The following is a 22915-nucleotide window of genomic DNA, read 5'->3' on the forward strand; positions in this document are numbered from 1 at the left end:
AATATAAATGATATTTTAAAAGCAACCACCAAAACATGCTATTGAATATAGACAAAAGTTTTTCATTACATTTCTTTGATTAGCAGTAGTATCAATACTACAGTTATTCACTCCGTGTGGAATAGATAACTGTGTTTGGAACTTAACACTTAGAGGCGTCTAGCAAACTAAGGTACATCATACTACGTTTCATTTTAAAATGCGCATTATAGTATTGGGAAACGATAACGACGCATAAGGCGAGTAGTAAACGTACGTGATTTATAAAATATGCTATTAGAATAACATTTATTCTAATAAGTAGTTTATTATTTAAACTGTTATTATTTAATAATAACTGCTAATAATGGATATTGTAGTTTGATGATAACAAACATGGAAAATAGTTGGCTAATCGACCGGGGATTGAATTATTTGCACATGTGTCACGCTGGTGGTCGAGCCGTAGAAAATATATATCCCACAAAGAACTACGGCGGCGCGGCGACAAGCAGCTGACGGTGCGTTGAACCAAACAATGAAAAACGTGATAACGCGACAACTGACGGCTATGTTATTATTATACTTATTTGTGGCCCCCTATCAGCGTTGCTGGCTACAGGCATACAATTTCAATTAGTTACTTAAAATACTTAATTTAAGTAGTGAAGGCTTGATATTATGGTCGTTTTTGTTTTTAATTATACTTAAATTTGAACTAAGTTCGAATTATTTCTATGCACTGCCACAAGGAAATTTACTGATTATACTTATCTGGAACAAAGTTGGATAAAAATATCTAAAATGTCTTAAGCTTATTGTTGAAACTTAAACGGTTCAGATCTGGTATTATGACGGCTACTGATGAAAATGGAACACCACGCCGACGTAGACTTGTAGTTGATACACTTAGCGTAGATTGTACAGAGTTTAGTGGAGCTTTCCTTACCTGTCCCACTTGCTTATGTAAGTTATTATTAATTGTATTTAAAGTCATGTGGAATGTTGTATATTTTATGTTAAACGCGTTTTATCCACTATTTTTCAATTATTAATTATAAAAATTTAAAGGTGTATATGATGCTGATGAACATGCACCAAAACTGTTATCTTGCACTCACACAGTATGTACACATTGTGCTGGAAGAATGGCTGCTGCAAGCAAAGCTCGTATGCCTCCACCTCCTGTTGCTGAAGTTGTCGAAGGAATGGATGATTTTACAGTGGATAATGGAGCAGCTGATCATGAACGTACTCAAAATCAGGAACAAGCATCATTCAAGTAAGATTTACCACAATATAGTATTAATCACTTATCATAAACCACTTTATTAATCATAAAATTGATTACTTTTTTATTGGTTTCTTTTAGTTAAATGTTTTTCTCAATTTATCAATTATAATGTATTTTCCCTTATAGCTTATAAGAGGATCATTTTTAATTAACTAGCTTAGTTATTAAATAATGATCTAATCAAGAAAATTACTGCTCAATAACAACTTATGAATAACTATTTCAGAAGTTATTAAAAATTTAAAGAAATGACTGATAATGAAGGGTGGGTGCTGCCATTTTTATAATTAGACATTATGTGACCATACTCTTACTCCCGCTTAGAAATAAACTTATCAATAATTTCGGAAAAACTAGTCCAAAAGTTATTATTGACTAGTCATTTTCTTAATTAGATAATCTATTAAATAAGGCAGTTAATTATGTTTGTCATTCTTATAAGGTGTAAAGGATAAACATAAAAAAAATACTTCATAATTGATAAATTGAATAAAGTATGTCATTAATGAAACTAATAAAAATATTATCAATATCATTCTTTTTTTTTAAATAATTAAGTGGCTAATGATAAGTTAATCAATCTGTTTTTTTATTGCTTTTTAAGTCCATTAAGGGCCATAGCAGCAGCTTTTCTATAGAAGTAGGTTTCTTAACCATTGATACTCTGAGACCGGTGGTTAATCCGTTACTAGAGAGAGGAATGACGACACCCATTACCAAAATTGATCTATCGCTCAATAAATGAAGTCTCCTGTGATTGAGTTTAGAATCCAAGGCAGTGCGCATCATGCGCTGCCATGTTACCAACTTGACCACACCGTCCCTCTGTACATTAAATTTATTAATTTTAAATTAATCTCAGAGAAACTAGTTATTGAAAATTGTATTAGACATTTAAACATTAAATATTTTATTTATAAATTATATTTTAATTAGATTATAATCCCCTCTAAAAAAAAAATAAATGAATTCATAAACTCATTTAGATATTAGAATTTTTTTGATTAATGAATTTGAATCCAGCTCAATTTAAATATTTTTGTGTTTTATTAATTATAATATACTGATTTTTTAATTTTGTTATGAGTTTATTACTTTTTTATTTTAATGAAAAACATTATTTCTTCAAATAAAAATTAATTTTTTATACTTATTTTTAAGTAGATTTTATGACAATATTTTTTAATTTAATAATTACCTTTATTTAAATTTATTAAGTGTATATTTTTTTTTTAAGGTGTCCTATTTGCCGGCAACGTGTAATGGTACCAGCTGAAGCTGATGGTGGTGTACAAGCACTTCCACCAGCATTTCTAGTTAATCAACTTTTAGATCTCGTTTGTGCACCACCAACTGGTCAGGCTTCTAATGGTGGAGCCTTAACTAGTAAACGTACTACAGTAGTTGTACCAACATGTGCAGGAGGTGCTGGTTCAGATCCAGGACATACTGAAAGAGTTTGTCTATTTCATTTTTACTTAAATATATTAATTAATAGACTAGGAATGATAAATGTTTAGTAGGGTGGTCCTTATTTTTCAACATAATATATTTTAAGCATGTGCTTAAAATTTTATTTTATTTGACATTGTACAATGCTCTACTAGATGCAATGTACTTATTTATACTAAATTAGTATTATATTTTTGTAATATTTCTTTTTCTTAATTTAAAACTCATATAAAAACTATGATTACTTCTGATAAAAACTACTCTAATTATTATATTTAAATGATAATAATCTATTGAAATTGAGTAAAAATAATATAGTTATTCTACATTTTAATTTAAAAATCTCATTGTTAAAATATTAATAAGCTATTCTTATTTATAATTAATTTACAAAAGAGAGTCATTTACTTAGTAAATTTATATTTAATGTTCTCTTAATAATAAAATTTGTTGTAGAAGGTATAAAAAGATTAAAACTAACATCAGTTGATTAAAAAAAAGTATTTATTTCTTAAATAACTTTTTAAATTTAAACTAAAGTTTTTATAGTTAATCTCTCCAGCATTCAGTAATCCAAACAGAATACTTTTTCAGTAGTATCTTTTCATAAATTATTATTTTTGGTCAAAAAAAAAAAGCTTGAAAGAAAATATCAAACATTTTTTTTCATTTGTGTCATTTTTGTTGTGATAATTTTTATTTAATACTTATTGCATTATGTTAGGAGTTGGCATATTGTAGTAACTGTGATCATACATATTGTCCTGTGTGTGTTGAGACTGAAGAAGATGAAGATGTGGATGATAAAGAAAAAGTAAAACTTATACCATCTAATGATTTAGAATTGGAACCTATTCCTCACCAACAGTGTCGTCATCCAACTGCTGCAGTTTTACCTGCTTCTGTAGCTGCTGCAAGATGGAGCGATGTTCTCCAATATAGAGCTGCAGAATTAGCTAATAAAGTATGAAAATAAATTATTTATTTAAGATTTATTTTTTATTTAAGATAAATAAATAAGATTTATTTAAGATATTTTTTATTTAAATAATATTAACAATTGTTTATAGCTTGCATAAAACTTTTTATCAGATAATTAGAATTAAGGCCATTATTTCTTTTTCCTTTTGTCATACTAAACTCCCTATTGAATTCATTGATTACTGATATTTCTTTTATATTTAATACTGGTTGTATTATTTAACTATTTTACTATATTTCATTGTTATTAGTGTACAGATTTTGATATTATTCTATTTTGTAGTACTTATCATCTTATTTCTGTAATATATATTACTAATATTATTCTAATAATATACTATTATATATTTTTTAATCGTTGAGCTATTATATTAATTATATAAAATCTATTTAAAATTATAATAAAGATAAATTAGGCAATTTTTTTTTCTTTTGTAAAAATCGCAAAATATTTAAATTTGTAAAGCAATACAAATATAAAAAAAATTGTGTAATTTTTTATTTTATATTTTCAATTAATATTGTTATATTTTTCCAGTTAGAAAGATGTGTGAAAGCTATTCATGCAGAACTACAAACTGTTGATGATTCACAACGTCGGTGTTCAGAAGTAGTAGAAACAATATTTGGAACTAGAGGTGTTTTTGCAACGGCACTTGAAAACAGAAAAAATGAATTGTTATCTGATGCAAAACAAATCTGTCTAAATCGAAAGTCAATTTTAGAACGTCAGCTTAAAGAAATACAATCTGAAATAATGCGAGTATGTACAAATAAAATATTAATTGTTATATCCTTTAAAGATAGTTAATTAAATTAAATTAAAACGATACATCTTATTTTTATGTTTGATTCTTCCTTTTTTTTTTTCCATGTACATTCTATAATATCATGGGGGGAACTATCCGGATTGAAACTATGTTTTGTCTTCTTTAAACTATATTTTATAAATGTAAATTTATTCATTTTAATTATCAGATATCAGCAACTGGTCGTAGTAATATTATATTAGACCCTGATGTTACAACTGTTGAAGATTTATTAGAATATGGAAGTGAAGTCCAAACAGTTAGAAAGACTGCTACAGAAATGGGTCATAAATTAGCTGAAATTACAGGTACAGTTTTAGAACCTGCAGCTAATGGACATGTTAGAGTGTGCGGTCTAAATTCAGGAGAAATTGAAGAAGCAGAACGTGTAGTACGACATACCATACAAAAACTTGGAATTGTTCGAGCAACCAAAACTTGTCCATCGCAATGTACATTTGAATACTGTAATGTTGACTCAGGAATTTTACCTTCTTCACCTACAGGTTAAATTTTTGAACAATTATTATTTTAAAATGTATAAAAAATAAGCTAACATAATATCTAGTTTATAGTAGTTTATCTATTAGGAATATATTTTCAATTTTTTTCCTCCATCATTTCTTAAATTCTTGTTTGTTCTAAAATTCTTTAATAAAATTTTAATGGACATTCAGGTGGACCTTTGTTAGTTCCAAAATCAGTTGGCACTGTTCTTTGCCAGGTATTAACTAAGGATTCTGCAGGTCATAAGAGAAACCATGGTGGAGATCCTGTTGATATTGAATGGTGGCCTATTACTGATGATAGCAATAGTAAAGGAAATAGAATAAAAGGTGGTGGAAGATGTTCTGTCAATACAGATGATGGTGATTATGAAAATAATTCAGAAAATTTCAATGAAGATGGAGTGAGAGTAATTGATCATGGTAATGGCTATTATACAGTTCGAGCTTTAATGCAAAAAACTGGCAGGTATACTTTTAAATAAATCACATGTATCTAATTAACCTAAAATAATAACTAAGTGCTAAAAAGTATGAAGTGCTTTTTTACCTTTTTCAGAACAGTTTAAAAATAATTTTTTTTATCATCACTATTTTATTGTAATCTATTGATTATTTAGTTTTACTTTACAAATTTATACTCAATATATTTTACTCTAAAGGTTATTACAACTACATAGTTAACTAAATTTTTTCTTAAAAGCATTTAACTTTTTTTTGCACTAAGCAATTAATATATACAAGAAAAAATTTATGTTAATTTCAATTTAATTCTATTAATATATGGCACATATTGAATGTTATTATAAACTAATGGTTTTAAATAGAGTCACTCCGTGCTAAATCGCAGGATGATTTAGCACAACAATTTCAAAATTTTTGTGACTTTTTCTTAGTTCAGTTTTAGTTGTTAAAAAGGTGAACAATAACTGTCACTCAGACCTGTATGTTTATTGTGCCCATGAGGAATTATATTCATTTGATTTCTTTGGGAAACCTTTGATTACAGTGGAGAGAGGTCCCTGGTGTATTAACGTCATAAAAATTTTGAGATTTTTTTATGTAGTCATACAATTATGTCTGAATGACTTAGTATGGATTAACCTCATAGGATAATGCACATAGTTATTCATTTTTGTTATAGATTTCGTCTTCGAGTTAAAGTACTTGGTCGTCTTGTTCGTCCTACTACCATAAATGGACATCATGGCTGTATTGACTTCCGTGTTGTTGATACTGAATCTCCTGGCCAATCTGTTAAATCTACTTATGATGAAGTTAATTGTTCAAAATTACAACAACCAGCAGCTGTGACTGCTGTGTGTGGAGAAAAATTACATGTAAGTTTATGCCGTGTTATTTAGTTTAATTTAATAAATGAACAAATTTATTATGTATTTTGTATTTTATGTTGATTTTTTTTTCAATCATTAGTAATAAATTTAATATTTCTTGTTTTATTATTTAAAAAAAAAAACAGTAATATTTAAGTATATACATATAAGAGAGTCTTATTAATTAATCAATCAAAAATTTTAGGCCTATGTGCTAGATCCTGTAGCAGGTAGAGTTGATGAGTTAAATTTGTTAGGACAGTTATCGGAATTTAAAATCTCTAACTGTGATCCTCTTATATTCCGTGGAAAATCAGCAACAGGATTAGCAGCAGTATCTTGTTCACTTGGTACATTACTAGTAGTTTGTAATTGGAGAACAGGAGTTGTATGCAGGTTAGTAATAACAGCAAGTTAGTAAGAATAAGGATTTCAAAATAAAAACCAACAAAGTCCGACTTGGTTTTACTACCTTAAAACTACATAGAACCATAATTTAACTTGTACTTACTGCTGGTATTATCATCGCTAGACTTACAAGGCCATCAAAAAACTGTTATATAAGATAACAGAAGAGATGTCCTTCTCTTCCATGCTTTTACAAATCTATAATGAAGTATAAACTTATTTCTACTGACTCCTATTCACTGACAAAATTTTGAAAGTACATTTTAGATATTAAGTTTTAGGGTTACAGTATTGAGTAGCTGAAGAAAATGTGTTTTTTTGTCTCGCCCAAATAAATTTTTGGCTATCTGCTCACTAACTACAATAAAATTTTAACTATAATTTGAATCTATGAAAATATTAATTTATCAAGGTATTTTTTTATTGTGCTTGTCACATTAGTATTAAACATCTACTGGCCTAATATTGACAATAAAACGTCAAATAATGTGGAATTTTATCAAGTGGAAAAAATTCACATATATTTTTTTGTTAGAGAAAATATATCAAAAATTACTTTTTTTCATGTTTTAAAACCTCGGAATCAACCACTATTCAGTAATATTAATTTTAAATGAATAGATCAAAATTCCATAATTTTAAGTAATACTCTAAACCATATATTAAACATTTTTTTTTAAATCTGATTAATAAGTAAAATTGACGTTTGAACTATAGATACTATAGATAACTTAAGATCATGTCGAAAAAGTATTATTTATGATGACATTCTGAATATCCTGACCCCTTTTGAAAGATATTGAACTAAACCATATGAAACATGATTTAAGTTTAAAAAAAAAACAATATTATTATTATTTTTTATTAGTAATGATTAATAAAAAAATGATAGCACAGTGTGGACATGGCATAGTTTAGATAAGTACATATGATATCTGACAATGATCAAAATCATAAGAAACGCTTCGATGCAAATCTGTAGATAGTGTTAAATTTTTAGAAGTTGGTGTTTATTACAAAAACAACATCAACTTCATTATCCTTTATTATTTTTATTAGTAGTTTTTTGATTTGTAAATATAATATATGAATAAATATTTATTATAATAATAATTAAATTTAGTATTAAATTCATATTCATAAATTTAATATTGTAATTTTTACAGAGAAATTATAAAAAATTATAGAGTACTTATATATTTTGTTACATCTATGCAAATGTGTATAGAATTGATTCACAAAACTCATGGAAAACTTCTCAGAACATTTTTTGTTAAATTTAAATAAATATACTGATCTACAAGGAATTTTCATCAGAATCAAAAATATACTTATCTAAATTAATTGATCGCACTTATTTCAAATCTGCAATTAGATATTTTCTATGATTTTTAAGTTATAAACTTTCTTAAAAATCAACTTTTACAGTAACCAAAAATCTAGAAGTTTACTCTATTCTAACTAATTATGACCAAGTAAAAATCTATCATTAAAAATTTTAATTCTATAAATATTTTGATGGCTTCAATTATAGTGATATAAATTATATCTATCTAACTGTATATTACAATGTTAATGTACATATGAATATTATAAATTTTATTAATAAAAATGCCATTTTATTTTTTTCAAAAATATATTATTTATATATTTTATAAATGTTTATATTATTTCAGAGCAATAATAACACCTAAAATTTCACAAAAAGATGTTATTCCATTAGAATGGTATCGTATTATGGGTATTACAGTGCAAGAACCCGTGTGCATAACAATAGCTAATTTTAATGGTAATGATGGATCAATGTTATTATTATTAGGTGATTCCCGAGGCTGTGTTCATGCATATAGAATATCTATGAAAGAAACAACTGCATTACATATTTACACGGTAATATATTTATTTAAATGTATGCATTTTATTGTAGTTACTCAGAGTGATCCATTTATTATAAACCACTCGATTACTCGCAGAATGTAAACATTTATGAAATGTTACTTTTAGTGATATATTGTTTCCAAATTATTAGCCGATGTAATACTTTTTAAATTCAATTGTTATGCCTTGTAAGGTTGTCAACTATATTTTTTTAATTAATAAGGTTTTTAAAATTTAATTATATAGCTATAGAATTTTTTATCTGACTTAATTCATCTATCAGTTATAACACTTTAAAATCTCGATTTTTGAAATTAAAATACAATGAAAACATCTGAGGAAAATACAAATACAGGTAGTTAACTGTTTCTTCAAGACGTTGCTATTCATTAGATAAACAGCAGTTACGCCTAATTACAGCATTATTGAGTGATAACATCATGATAGTTCTAAATGTTGACACCATGTTGCAACTGAAGGTTAAAAATAAACATTTATAAATTGATCGTCATAAGCAAATTCATTAGCTACCAGTTAATATAATTCCTTATTGTTATACATGTATTTTAAATCGAAAATCCAAACCTTTTAAATGTTATATCTAATAAATTAATGAAGTTATATTAAAAAAAAAAAAAACCTCAAACATTTTATTACATTTAAAATATGTGTTCTCATTTGAAAAAACTAAGTTGAAATTCTTTTGAAGTATTGCATATCTAAAATAATTTGAGAACTAATGTAAATATAAGTAAATAATAGTAATCAAAAATAAATTTAATAAACAGATGACCTGTATATATATATTGATGTCATTAGACATAATATTCTTAAACTTAATATTATTTTTACTCGCAGCTAATTAATTTTAACATAATGAATAATAACATAAATAAATGTATTATATAAATCTTACTATGTTTTCTCCAATTTATTTAAAAAAAACACTAATAAATCATTTTGACAATAAAATACTTTTAATGTGGTTTATTTATAGATTGATAATGTAAGTAGTACGAGTGATGGAGGTGCTGTTGGAGGTGGTACATTTATAGCAGTGGCTGAAAGTGATCTGTATGTTATTCCAAGTGCTGAGCGCAGATCTCTGCAGAAGAATATTGGAGATGCCCAGAAGATAAATCATCATAAATTGTTAGTGTATGATTTAATTACTGGGGAGTTTAAACGAATAATGTGTCCTGTTACTCCAGATGACGCTCTAACTGACTCTCCTTTGGATGCAGACGAAAATGGCCGCCAGTGTTCAAATAAATCATGTTAGTTTTATAAAATTTCCTTATCCTTTATTAATTGTTCTAAATTTGCTAATTAGTTAAGAAATATACTACTGATTCTTTTAATGCTAATTACTTAATTTTTTTAAAAATAATAAGTTTTTTGAAAAATATTTTTAAGATATTTTACACTTGTATTTCCATTTTACTGTTATAAAATAATTGTTAGGTCCTTCCCCAATATCTTAAGAGGAGTAAACTTTTTTTTTTAACCGCAACATACATATTTAACTATCTTATAAAATAGAAAATGACTGGTCGAATACAAACTTTGGACCAATATTTAGGGAGTTATTAGCATTTTAAAATATAGATTGGTGGTGAAGCATGAATGCTGATATTTTTATCATTAGTCATTTCTCGGCTGCTTTCCTCCTCCTATATAAGTACAAAATTGTGAATATCTTCGGATGCACTGGTCCAAAAGTTGTTATCAATTAGTAATTTTTTTAATAAGATAATTTCCAATTTTATAGGCTAGTTAAATATGGATGTTTTTAAAAAAAAAAATAAAGTTGACACCACTTCTAAATACATATAGAATGAACATAAAAGGTATTTTATAAAACATAAATGGAGATACATATGTAATTAACAAATTAAAAAAAAAAATTATTTTAAGAGAAATCAAATAGCTAGCATTAAACAAATCATCTTATATAGAGATACGTTAGTCTACTAACAGCATGATATTATTCATTTATATTTATATTTTCTTGGGAAAAAAATATTATATTGTATCATAATTTTTAATATCTTAAACCTATTTAAATTTAACACACGTAAATAAAATAGGTGTAGGATGGTAAATTTTTTTGGAGGATAGAGGGCTAAATTGTATCCCCAAGCCAAAAAATTATTTCTTTATAACAATGAATATAAGTGTGCTGCATTTCTGGAGATGGTTTGTACCATTTAACTTACTAAATAATATAATTTAACAAATGTTGGCATTAAATTATTTAAAATTGAAAGTTTTACGAATTTTTCAACCATCAACATAAACATTATTCAATAAACAAAAAAAAGTTTTTTTTCTTCAGGTTTCTTTTCTAATTTGAAAAATAACATTTGTTCACATATTTACCCTCTATTTTTATTTTTATGTTTTCAGCAGTTTTGATAACATCTCAATATTGTGTAATAGCCACATGTCCTGGAACACCAAAAGGTCAAAACTACTTGTTGGCATGTAGAAAACGTAAGCGACGAATAAGCTCTTCGAGTGGAGCTGGATGTCCATATGCAATTGATATTATCGATACATTTGATGGAAAGGTGGTGAATACGGTAAAATGTTCCCTTAAACGGAGACCGTTGGCTTTAGCTGGGTATTGGGTTGCTTCAGTACCAATAAAAACATTGAGCAAAGATGACAATGATAACAAGACTTTAGAAGAGCACGAGTCTGATTGTGATAACCTGGATAAAATGGATAGTCAATCTAAATTTCCAATTTATTATGAATATTATGCACTTGTAGCAGATGGAACTGTTGTGAATCGTTATAGATTTCGATAAAAGACTTAGTTTATTTCTACGTACATTAAACACTTGTACTTAACTAACGTAATAAACTATCTTTTGTGTGTGTTTGTGTGACACGTACGATTAAGTTTTTAATTAAAATATTGAAGAATATTAAACTAGTGTTAATCTCAAATATTCTACTTAATATGAATACTCTAGTCCTTTTATTATTATTTTATGATTATTTAATTTTAATATATTATTAATACATTAAATGTGTTGAAAATAAATAGACTGTACAAGGCTGTATATTTTGTATGTTTTTATTCTTGTCTTTTTTCTCTCTATATATATATACATACGCGCGTGTGTGTATGTTTGTTGGTGTTTATATACACATATATATTTAATAAACATTATATTCATATTATACACTCTAGTATCTTATACAATATGTATACTATATCATTTTTAATCTTATAATACAAAAAAAAAAAAACAATATTATTAAAATATATATAAATGTCAGAACAAATCGCTTGTCCGTCGGAGGTCTTAAGGAGCTGCTGTTGCTGCCGCAGCGTAATATTTTGCTGCATTTAGCGAACTGTTACCATTCAGACCTGATAAACCAGAAACCGAACGTATACCCACAGCGGTAGCAGCGGCATTTTTGAGTGCCTGTCGTTTGTTACAGAACCAAATACGAACCACTTCGCGATCGTAACCCAACCGAGCTGCCAATGCGGTTATTTCAGCACCTGAAAGTGACATGTTATCTATAAGTATTACATAAAGTATTCGATATGTGCTCTCTAGTACGGGCAATCGTTTTAAATACACCTAGAGGCGTTATTGTGAAATAATATCAACATTTTGATACATTGTGTAAGAGGATAGGAAAAAATTTTTTTTACGTGCGTCTTCGTCCAAAATACGTTACTAATATTACCAATGTAAGTGTACCACTAAATTTCTACCGAAATAATAAAAATTTCCTTACTGAATTTTCCAGGTGCAAAAATGAATGTTGTAAGCTAGTTGTAGTAAGTTATATTTCATTCGATTCTCTTAAAAAACAAAAACTTTAAATGTTTTAGAGGTCTTGCAGTTAACCATGAATTTATCTATTAAATGTGTACGTTGAATTTGTCTATATAAATATAGTCGTTAGGTCTTGACTATAAATTTCGTAATTGAGCTTGGGTGATTTTTTTTTTTAATATTATTTAACAATCAGAGATGTATCTAAGAGATTGGGATCCCGTATTCAAAAACTACTCAAAGTAAAAAGGGATAGGTGTAAAACCATCTGCGCCAATGACCATGAAAGTGACAAATGCTTACCGGATGGATGTGTATTGCGGTCGAAATGACCGTTGAGCAGTTCCAGAGCGTGCGGTGTAAATGATGTACGCCGTTTGCGTTTTTTAGCTGCGGCAGCCGCCGCCGCCGGATGCATCATTGCACTGCCGTTAGCCGTTTGTTGATACTGTTGATGATGAAGACGGCCGTTACTACCGCCATAGTACCTAAGAGTAGGATAATCATATTATTACTTGCGGTACACTGAAAGGATAAACGAGTTCAGGAAAATATTTAGAAATTCATAACAGAGGAGGGCACGCTAAACTTGGCTTAAAACTTAGGTCGTTTTTAACCAATTATGAAAAAAAAGATCAATAAACGTTTTTTACATGAGCAAAAAGTTATGCAAGACTAAAATTCTTAGCCAGGAGAACATTAAAAAAGTGCACATTGCTCACCTGGAAGATTCGGGAGTGGACCAAGTCGGTCGCTTTGGCACTGCTGAGGCGGCCATCAAGGCAGCCATAGTCGTGGACGCGGCGATGGCGGCGGCAGTAGTGGCAGTGGTCGGATTATCGGCGCTGTCGTCGTCCACGCCGCCTTCAAGTCTTTGCTGCTGTCGTTGATAATAATAGGCCCTGTAGACAAAGCAATGGCAAACGAATTTGTTTACTATTGACTTATTAAAACGCGTCTTTGACGATTCTTACGCTGCGTTACAGGAGGTTATCTGTCGCTGTTGTTGTCGAACGTATGCCGCTGGATCATCCGTTCCACAAATAGCCGCCGCGGTTTGTTTAACAAATGCGCTGGTATCGTCTTCCGTTCTATCGGCAGTACCGGCCGATGACACTTGCAGCGCCGGCGGTGGAGTCGCTCGTCGGTTAAAAATGTCTGTTCGATGTCCGTTATTGTCACGAGTTGATGTCTGGTGTTGGCCTGGAATTACTCCATCGTCCAATGTCTGTGATCGGTGATGATGTCTATACCGTTGTCGGTGCTGTAGCCGATGTTGATCGGCGGTGCCAACGGTTGGAACGGGAGGTTCCAATACTAAAAGTACTGCTTGGGCCACGGCAACTCCTGTAATACATAATACTGTGTAGTACTGTGCGACCATGTGATAAACACTGTGTGCATGTATTGTTTTACTTTCATCAATAATTATTTTTAACTTTTGACATTCAATGCATAATATTTAAAAAAAAATCAAGCCGATTTATAATATTTATTTTGATGAAATAATATTTAAAAAGAACGTGAGCTAAGATTTAGCAAAATAAGTTTTGCAGGTACATGTAATGCCTTCAAACATGTTTTGAACAAAATTTGTCGAGGTCTTAATACTTGTACAGACAATATCTTTAAACGGCTAAATGGATAAAATATCTCAGTACTTAAGTATCTACAGTAACCTTCAGGAGGCGCTTATGCACAGATTTTAATAACATATCACGAAGCTTTTTATTTAAAATATAACCAAGAAATGTAAAAATTAACGCACGTTAATCAAAATGAACAATATTGGAGTTGAGGAATTATACGAACTAAAATGTACAAGCTATTTCCCCTCTGAAATATGTGTGATAATAAGAACAACTGTTAGCATTTTAATAGTCCCCTCGAACAATAATCGATTAATTATATTTTCTTTTGTACGTTACTTATGAGCGTAGATAATTAATAAAAGTAAAAACAAACAAAAATGTACTCTGCCCGCAATTGTTCATTATTAAGCATACAACATTCACCTCCATCGGCAGTGGGCACAAAGACCCTAGCCGGTTGGGCTGCACCGGGTCCTGGTGGTAATCGACCACCGACTAGAAGGAGTTCGGCCGTTTGTGTAGGTTTGTCACTATAATCGTCTGTTCGGGACTGAATCCACCAAGGAGGTGTCCAGGACGCGGCCGCTGGCTGAGATCGTTCGTGTACAACATCGCCGATGCCGCCGCCGCCGCCGCCGTGATCCTCGTCTTCGTCGGCATATTGATCATCTTCTACATCGTCGCCTTCGTCTTCTGACAACGACAAAGGATTCTCTTCTTCGGCCATCGCCTTCTCGCCGGTCACCATTAAATTCAAAGGCATAGCCGCAGTCTGCATGGCCATCGGATCTTTTCGGGTTTTATCATCACAATCGCTCTGCAAGTCAAAAGAACATAACCTTAGCATTTTAAATGCACATTAACCAACTCGCATTTGTCACATTTCAATTTTTTCGAGTCTACTAAAGTATAATTATGTTTATTTTTCGTAGTTTCTGTGAAACAATACAAATTGCTACTGCGTGTCTATAATAATGAGATATTAGGAGGATATTACGTTCAATACTCCCACAAAAAATCAACATCACTTTTTGTATACTATAAACGTGTAATATTTAACCATAAGAATGGCATTAACCCAAAGGAAAAATAAAGTTAATCACAAATGTAATGTTTAATGCACAATATTTTTTGTTTCGTTTTACACGCAACGCTAGCACAATACAAAAAATAACTCTTACCGGATTAATCATTACTAATTATTAATTACTACTCCATTATTTTTCGTCAAATTTAGAATTTTCATTAATAAGTATCATTATGTACCAAACAAAAAAACAAATAACAATATTGTTCATTGATTCATGGAAAGGTACTATTCATATTGAATGTTGTCATCGAGGTCAAGGGATAGTTTACCACGATGATTTCGAGAACATTTTGTAGTTTTTAATAAAATCGAGATGACATTTCTTACACTTTTGTAAAACTCAAGTTTAAGCGGAACACTTTCCGTTTGCCTCCGAGTACTGCCAAACTACAGTTTACGGTCCTCGATCGCCATTTCATACCATCCGAACTGAAGTATTTCCAGTTTAAAATAGTTGTCTAACAAAACTTTTTTCGGGGGTAACTCGTGTAGTGGCTTTAATAATAATAAAAGCCACTGATATAATATAAGAATTCGACATTCACGCGACTAATTATAATTAGTGGTACGTATTCTCTTATTTTTTTACATAATGAGTCACGATACAGGTTCATTACATACACATAGTCACGGGTGATTCATCTCGTTCATTAATCACCGCAATTCACGATAAACACAAAGCAAGTCTAATCAACGGCCGACACACGCGCACATTTCTTTCGGTAATCTCTCGTAAAACGCGTATTTTCCATTCATGCCATTCTTTATATATTTTATAACTCGATAAACAAAATTAAAAACAATTTGCGCTAATTGCTAATAAGTTGTACGCGCGCAAAGGTGAGCGAGTAACGTACGCGAACGACTCGCCAACGAGCTTTACAGAGAAATCACCGACGCGTTACGCGGCGGCGACGACAAGCACACGAGTGTACGAGCCCTTAGGTGTTAATTAGCATGGGACATGGTGTCTCGCAGGCAAAACCGACAGACGCCGGCATTGCACGCACAGTGCAAAACTCATTGCAACTGTCGCAAACCACACAACAATACAAGTAGATAACGTGTGCGTTGTATCTCGCGCGTGTGGCTCGGGGATGACCCGTGCAAATGTTATCGATTGGTAAGTTTTGGAGTAAAGGGGTCAGTGTATAGGCGGAGAGTCGGCGGCGAAAAATGTATTATAATTGTAAAAAAGAATAATAATGATGTATTGTTTGTACGTGTATGTATTTTTTCAGGCTATAACGGAGGGGTACTACCGAGCTGCAAAGGGACACAACAATAATATGATATCGCATATACTCGCCTCTCTCGTTTATAATTAATTATCCACCACCGCCGTCGCTTACACCGTTACAGACTACGTCGTCGTCGTCGTCATTATTATTATTACCATTTTTTTTTTTTTCAGTTTTTATTTCACTCGGATCCGACCCGTCACATTATTATATTATATTATTATTGTTGTTGGCAGGCTCACATACGCGGTGGTCCCTTTTCCTCCCTCGTAAAACAATATTATTGTTATCATTGTTATTTATTTACAAAAATGTTGGCCGTCTACGAAAGTTCGGCAACCGGATGTCTCTACTCGTCCTGGTTATCCGTTAGACTCGCCTCGATCAATCCGTCCCGTTTATGCTTTTAAAAGTTTTACCGCTCGTTTACGCACTTGGTTTTTTCTTATTCAACTTTGCTCAAATGTATTTTACGTGTTGTATTAGAAATGCGTTTTATCGACACACAGCGCGCAATGACTCATTTTAAACGTTTGTATAAATTTATAATTGCCCATTGTCACCAGCCCCTTTATGTGGGTTTGCCCTAAAACCATTTTAACGCAATGTGGCTTTTACCGTGTGGGGGTTGAACCTAAGAACAATCCCTTTAAACGCTCCATATGAGAATGATTGTAACTAAAAGCGCGTATTGGCGATCAAGATTTTTTACGTTATTCAACACGCGGTGATCATTAAACGGTTAAATTTCTTGATTTTTTTTTTTACGGTTGTAATCAATTGAAATTTAATGATAATTTACATAAAATTTAATTCAATTTTTTTATATTATTAAAAGTTGTAAATATCATAGCAATGACGTGTCATTCGTGATGATCTCGTTCAGATTTCGTTTACTCGAACGTCTTGTAATATTGGACACGATTTTTATTTAATAAAAACTTACTAACAAGACGGTATTGTATAATTTTTAATACTCAACCTGTACAATATCTCATTTGGTGGAAATGTTTAACCAATCAGAATTATTTAAAATATTACCGGATAAATAAAAGATAATATTTGTCGTGGTATAGAATTCCATTGAATCGAGTCTGAAAATATTTTCAAAAATTTCTTGAAGAAATTTCGAAACTTTGGATATTACATAAATATTTTAACCAACAGCGCAAAACACATAACCGCTCGGAACAGAATCGTCTTTTGAAGTCTATTATTATTTTTGCGTGTAAGCGCCGACTTTGAGAGGCTCATTACATATATATATATATATATAAACGGAATACACTCTATGGAAGGACAGTGTACTGCAGTGCATGCATAGGCACTATAGGGGAGCTTATTATCCCGGCTATACGTACAGTTATGCTAATTACCCCGCACCCGCCGCCATCGCCGTACAAGCCGCGGCCTCGACGCCATCGCAAATTGTATACTGCGAAATGCAAATGAGCGGCGGTAAAAGGGTCTAAAAACGACGGAGGGGATGGGGGTTAGTGGTATGTGTATATGTATGTGTTAGACGAGCTGCAGGGTTCGGGATACACAACCCTTTCCCCTCTTTATGCGCGTATAGGCGGCTGCTGTGCCGACGCCGGCGACGTAATTATACATCCCGTATATATAATTAAAATACCCTCCATCCCAGTGAGCCGCCACGTCCTCACCGCTTACCCTTCCAGCCGCCTGATTAATATTATGCAAATCCACGATGGTAATGCGGCGGCGGCGACCGTATAATGAGATTACGCCCGACCGGAGTCGACGGCCGTCTACTCGCCTACTCGTTTCTACCCGTTTCCAATTCTCGCCGTGGCCCCTCGAATACATAATAACACACAACGCGTATATGTATTTCCGATAATATTATTACGGAGACTTCGTGGTGATGACGGGGATAGAGGAGACGATGGACACACGCATGGCGGCGAACGGTAAAAAAAAAAAAAAAAAAAGAGTGTAGGTTTGCAGACTCCGCGTGTAAAAAGGGCGCGAATATGTGCTAGATAATATATTTGTGAGTTTACACTGATGTATTAAGTGTATCGGATAAATTTAAGCCACGATGGCTTAACTTTGAAAATGAAGATAACATTGGTGATGTATTTTTTAAACGTGCACGCATTCTAGTTGTGCGCATTCAGGGAAAGTAACAATACAGTGTTTTTGGTAGACCAATAAACCCATAAAAATGTTTGAAGGATTTTCAGCGATTTGTTCGAGTGCAGCCGTTTCGAGTGATTATCATTGGCGCGTACGTGATAAAACGTACAGTTGTCGCGCTGCGCAACGAATTACTACGAATCGTGATATTTTATACGCACCACATTACGTATTCATGTGAAACCCGAGTGAAGTTTCGAGAGGGCCTAGGACAACTCGCCGCAAGGAAACTCGAGATCGGCCTGCACACGTTTCTAGGAGCGACCGTAGCGTGTGATATTCATTAGATATTGTACGCTATTCCTGTGGACGCCCGCGTCCGTTCGTTAGCGAGCGGGCGATCAGAGGAGGTGGTCCCTTTTACACCCTCGCCGCGTTTATTATATTACGTCTACGCCCGTATAGAATTTTACGCGGAACTCGGGGACAGCGGTATACAAAGTTTAAAACGTGTTGTGTGCATTGATAATAACAACAGTAATAACAACCATGTACTTTTGACCGACAGAGGCGCTTGCTTATTGTTCAGTGTCGATCGGCCAGGAAAAGTGGCGCCACTTTAATAACTCGTTGCCGATTTCCCTCCCTCCTGTCCCCCACTCAAAAGGACGAACGGCTTGGCCACGTATGATAATTTGTTGAAAGATCAACTCAAATTACTAAAAATCTCATTGAGAAGATTTTTCAAATCGGAACGGAGTAATTTAATCCAAAAAGTTCGACTTACCTTGGACGATTAGTTTATTTATAATATTGTTAAATAAATATTGTTCGTGTTTTTGTTTTTTTTTTTTTTGCATCGTTCAATTATTATCTTTCTTTGTATGTGGCGTTACAATGTTTTTACGGGCAGAAAAATATAGATACTATTTGCTCGAAAATAATGAACTTTTATTAAAAAACTTCGACGATTGATTATTCATTTTGTAATAATAAAAATTATTTACCAAACTCGAAGAATACTATTTGTGACTAATGAGCAACATTGACGACTCCATAAAATAATACTTATCCTTTTTCAAGAAATCATTCAACTGCCCATTGTACGATGTGCATTGGACGTTAAAAAGATAAAATTATGGTAATTACTCTACACAAAACCGTCCTGAAGAGGCTTTAAATTGAAATAATTCCAGAATAGAATAGATTTTCGGTAATATACTTATTCAATATTTAATTATTGATTGATATTAATAATATCACCTAGTAAACTCGGCAGGTTTTGGATACTTTAGCGGTTCAAGAAGATGACAGAGAGGGGAGGGTCGAATTTATTCGGTCCGTTGAAACCACAAGGTCGTCCCGAGAATTCAATTTTCGCAATACATAGTTTACTACTTTAGGTTTGTTATCATTTGTTTACCTGTTCGGACTCTGAAGACGCTGAGGTAGATCCTATTGGAGATTTCAAGTCGCCATCCGCACGCCGACGGTCTCTTTTTCGCTCATTAGGTTTCCCGTTGGGCGAAAAAATTCGTTCGTCCCAAGTCCTATCATCACCTCCGGCGTCATTATCACCATCGGCTCCGCCATTCACTCCCACGCCGTTATTGCAACTACTGCGGTTGCTCAAGTCGCCGTCTTGGGCGAAAGTCACCCGAAGTTTCGGTCTATCGTCTAGCTGCGACGGTGACGACATCTCAGGACGCCCAGTGGTCGCACCATCTTGCACAATGTCTTGTTCTGCTGGAGATATCGGTCGCATCGGTCCTTCACCGTCGTCTGTGGCCATCGCATCCCGAACCTGAGGACAAGTCAAAAGGTTTTGAGAACGGTCTGCTGGCACCATCCAGCCGCGTAATCAACCGGATGCAGTCAATTGAACGACCACTGCCGGTTAACATTTAATACACGACATTATATTACACATTATATACACATTATTATTATTATCCGCTGCCGTAGATGATTATGACCTCTATAACACACCTACTCCTGTAATATGTTAATATTAACTTGTGCCCGGCATTAGTAATAATAATAATAATAATAATCGTATCAACGATCATATAGCTGCCGCATTTCGGCTATCTGTATATATATATATATATATATGAACTTGTTATTATTATTATTTATAAATAAGGGGACGGTCCGAACCGTCCCCTTCGTCTCGCTCGATTATAAATATATATACACGTAAGCTGCATATTTACTGTAATAGTAATAACAATAATTATAACTATAACAACTATACTAGTCAATCTGAATAATAAGCAGAAAGAGTGAACACTACAGAGCAGAGCAGTAGAGTAGACGGCTCTGTGATTCGGTCAGGACAACTATTATTTTTCTACAATAACTGAATGTTAATTGAACAATTTTACTTATAAAATACTAATAAAGTGAAATGTCGGTACCGTCTGTGTACTCACTGAACGACTCTCTGTATACTGTACTATTGCACAAGACAACTAATTAAGACCAATCAGCCGAACTTGGGTCGCGGCCGACAGTCTATAACGAGAGATAATTAAAGAAAACAATAATGATAATTAATGCTATCGTTACGAAATCGCCGCTGTGCGCAATAACAGTAGTACTATTTGTATTATTTTATTATTAGTGTCACTAATTTTTACCGTACCATTTTACGTCGGAGAAATACCGGTGCCAGTCGTCATCGAAAGGAAATCTCTTCAGTTTTCGCTCGCGACAATAGTTATGCAGCGAATCCGAAACCGACAACTATGTGCGTTGACTAACAAACGTAATTACGCGTAATGTTTTTGTTTTCGTGACTGTTATCGCGAATTAATCCTGTTCACGAGCACGTCAGTACGTTGGAAAACGGCGATGAAAAGAGAACCACCACCAGAGCCGGCTACTATCACACTGATTCACCGTCGTCGCCGTCGTCACCGCCAACGATACCATGACCGGCTGGCCTGCGCGCCCACCGCGGCGGCAATAGTTTTATAATTACTACTACTGCGGCACCACCGCCACCCGAATACTTTACTACTACTACTGCCGACTATAATATCCTCCATGCACCCCCTCGCCCAAGTGCAATACCACGGGCACCACCGCCGCCAGGACCGCACTCTCGCCCGTACGTCCAACTGTAATATGGGGCCAGCGCGTACATACATCATACCGCAGGCGATTCCTAATTATTATTATAATTACGTTGCGTATCGATCGGTCGGTATTGTGTGATGGGAAAACGGCATGGCGACGGCGGAGGCACCGACTGTTCGACCGCTCGCTACTATAAGAATAAAGATAATGAAAACATTAAAAATAATAGTTGTAATCATAATAACCGATAATTATTTTACGGGTGTATCAACGAGTTTTTTTTTAACGCACAACGGTTAACATACTCGCTATTTTTACGTTTATCAATTATTAGCGTTACAATGAAGTTTTTATTGAGACTAATGAATGATAACTTTTATGCACTCCTCGAGCCTATCGGTGCGTTAGATAAGACGATTTCCAAGACGGAACAATTAAGTGCTTTTTTTTTTTTTTTATGACATTTTCCGGTAGCACTCATTTTTCAGCGACTGTTTTCTTAGCTGGTAAAAAACACGTCAAAAGAACGCCGCCGGGGAAGTATCGACCGCGACGATTTGTGTAGATTGTAATCGAGAGAAATGTGCGATCAGGGACAATGAAAAAGAATTAGGGTCGAAGGGAAAAAGAATGGGTTTTTAGGGTTGTCCACCGAGAGTAGAGTGTGTTAAAAATAAGCAAAAGAAGAGAAAAAAGGTCGATTGGCAGATAGCATCAGAAACACGACGAGTAGGTATTGTGCGTATTTTTTTTATTTCAAGTCTCCATTGTAAAAATAACAACTTTTGAGTTATCTCTGCGTGCATTAATTAATTATTTTTACATCACTACTATGCGTTTATTACAGGAAAAATATATTAGATTTGTGGAAGTGAAAATAATCACGTTGACCGACATGAGACGTTTTAATCTCAAACGCAGTACAAGTAATAATCCAAAAATGACTGAAAAAAATAATAATAAAAGCTAGTTGCATTTTTTGAAACAAACTAGCAAACTTAAGTTGCAGAATCAACCACGAAACGTATTCAAGATGTTAGATAATCAAGTTGTAGAAATTGTACTCAGTTCGTGCGCACACGAAATAAAGTGTTAAAAACCGTAGCGCAACATTGTTGCGGATAAAAAACAATGTTATCAAATGGCTCTTGCAAAAACCATCCGGCGGGACCAATAAACGTCTGGAGTGCACACGAGTCAGTCAATCGGCTGTGTGTATATGTTTTGTCGGACACGATACAACCTTATTGTTGTATTTAATTGGCCCACGTCTTAGCTGCTCATGGTGCCACTCATATCCGGTGGTCACAACTTAATTAAATTGCGGCCGAACGACATGCACTGCTTTGCAATGG

The 22915-nt window shown here is 32.8% G+C and overlaps 2 protein-coding genes across 4 annotated transcripts; one reads left to right on the top strand and one right to left on the bottom strand.

The window, feature by feature from the left end:
• The first annotated feature begins 308 nt into the window (after positions 1 to 308).
• Positions 309 to 11715, top strand: LOC126897168 (uncharacterized). 3 transcript variants are annotated; one of them, XM_050670535.1, is made up of 12 exons: positions 309 to 945; positions 1051 to 1261; positions 2511 to 2730; positions 3450 to 3689; positions 4245 to 4469; positions 4685 to 5021; positions 5193 to 5490; positions 6166 to 6361; positions 6561 to 6751; positions 8440 to 8653; positions 9639 to 9918; positions 11054 to 11715. In XM_050670535.1, the coding sequence occupies exons 1-12, from the start codon at positions 831 to 833 to the stop codon at positions 11455 to 11457; spliced, it is 2931 nt and encodes a 976-aa protein (XP_050526492.1). In that variant the 5' UTR covers positions 309 to 830; the 3' UTR covers positions 11458 to 11715. The 3 variants fall into 3 exon arrangements, with proteins under 3 accessions (XP_050526492.1, XP_050526493.1, XP_050526491.1); XM_050670536.1 differs by having other exon boundaries at positions 5262 to 5490; positions 11051 to 11715; XM_050670534.1 differs by having other exon boundaries at positions 313 to 945; positions 11051 to 11715.
• A 94-nt stretch (positions 11716 to 11809) lies between these two features.
• On the bottom strand, positions 11810 to 21427 carry LOC126897169 (uncharacterized). Its single transcript, XM_050670537.1, has 7 exons — positions 21124 to 21427; positions 19900 to 20280; positions 14466 to 14859; positions 13425 to 13797; positions 13173 to 13352; positions 12754 to 12938; positions 11810 to 12167 (listed from the first exon to the last, which is right to left on the bottom strand). The coding sequence occupies exons 1-7, from the start codon at positions 21124 to 21126 to the stop codon at positions 11962 to 11964; spliced, it is 1722 nt and encodes a 573-aa protein (XP_050526494.1). The 5' UTR covers positions 21127 to 21427; the 3' UTR covers positions 11810 to 11961.
• Positions 21428 to 22915: the final 1488 nt, after the last annotated feature.

The sequence above is a fragment of the Daktulosphaira vitifoliae genome, unplaced genomic scaffold (genome assembly GCF_025091365.1).
Source record: "Daktulosphaira vitifoliae isolate Bord-2020 unplaced genomic scaffold, ASM2509136v1 Scaffold_2, whole genome shotgun sequence".
Lineage (NCBI taxonomy): Eukaryota > Metazoa > Arthropoda > Insecta > Hemiptera > Phylloxeridae > Daktulosphaira > Daktulosphaira vitifoliae.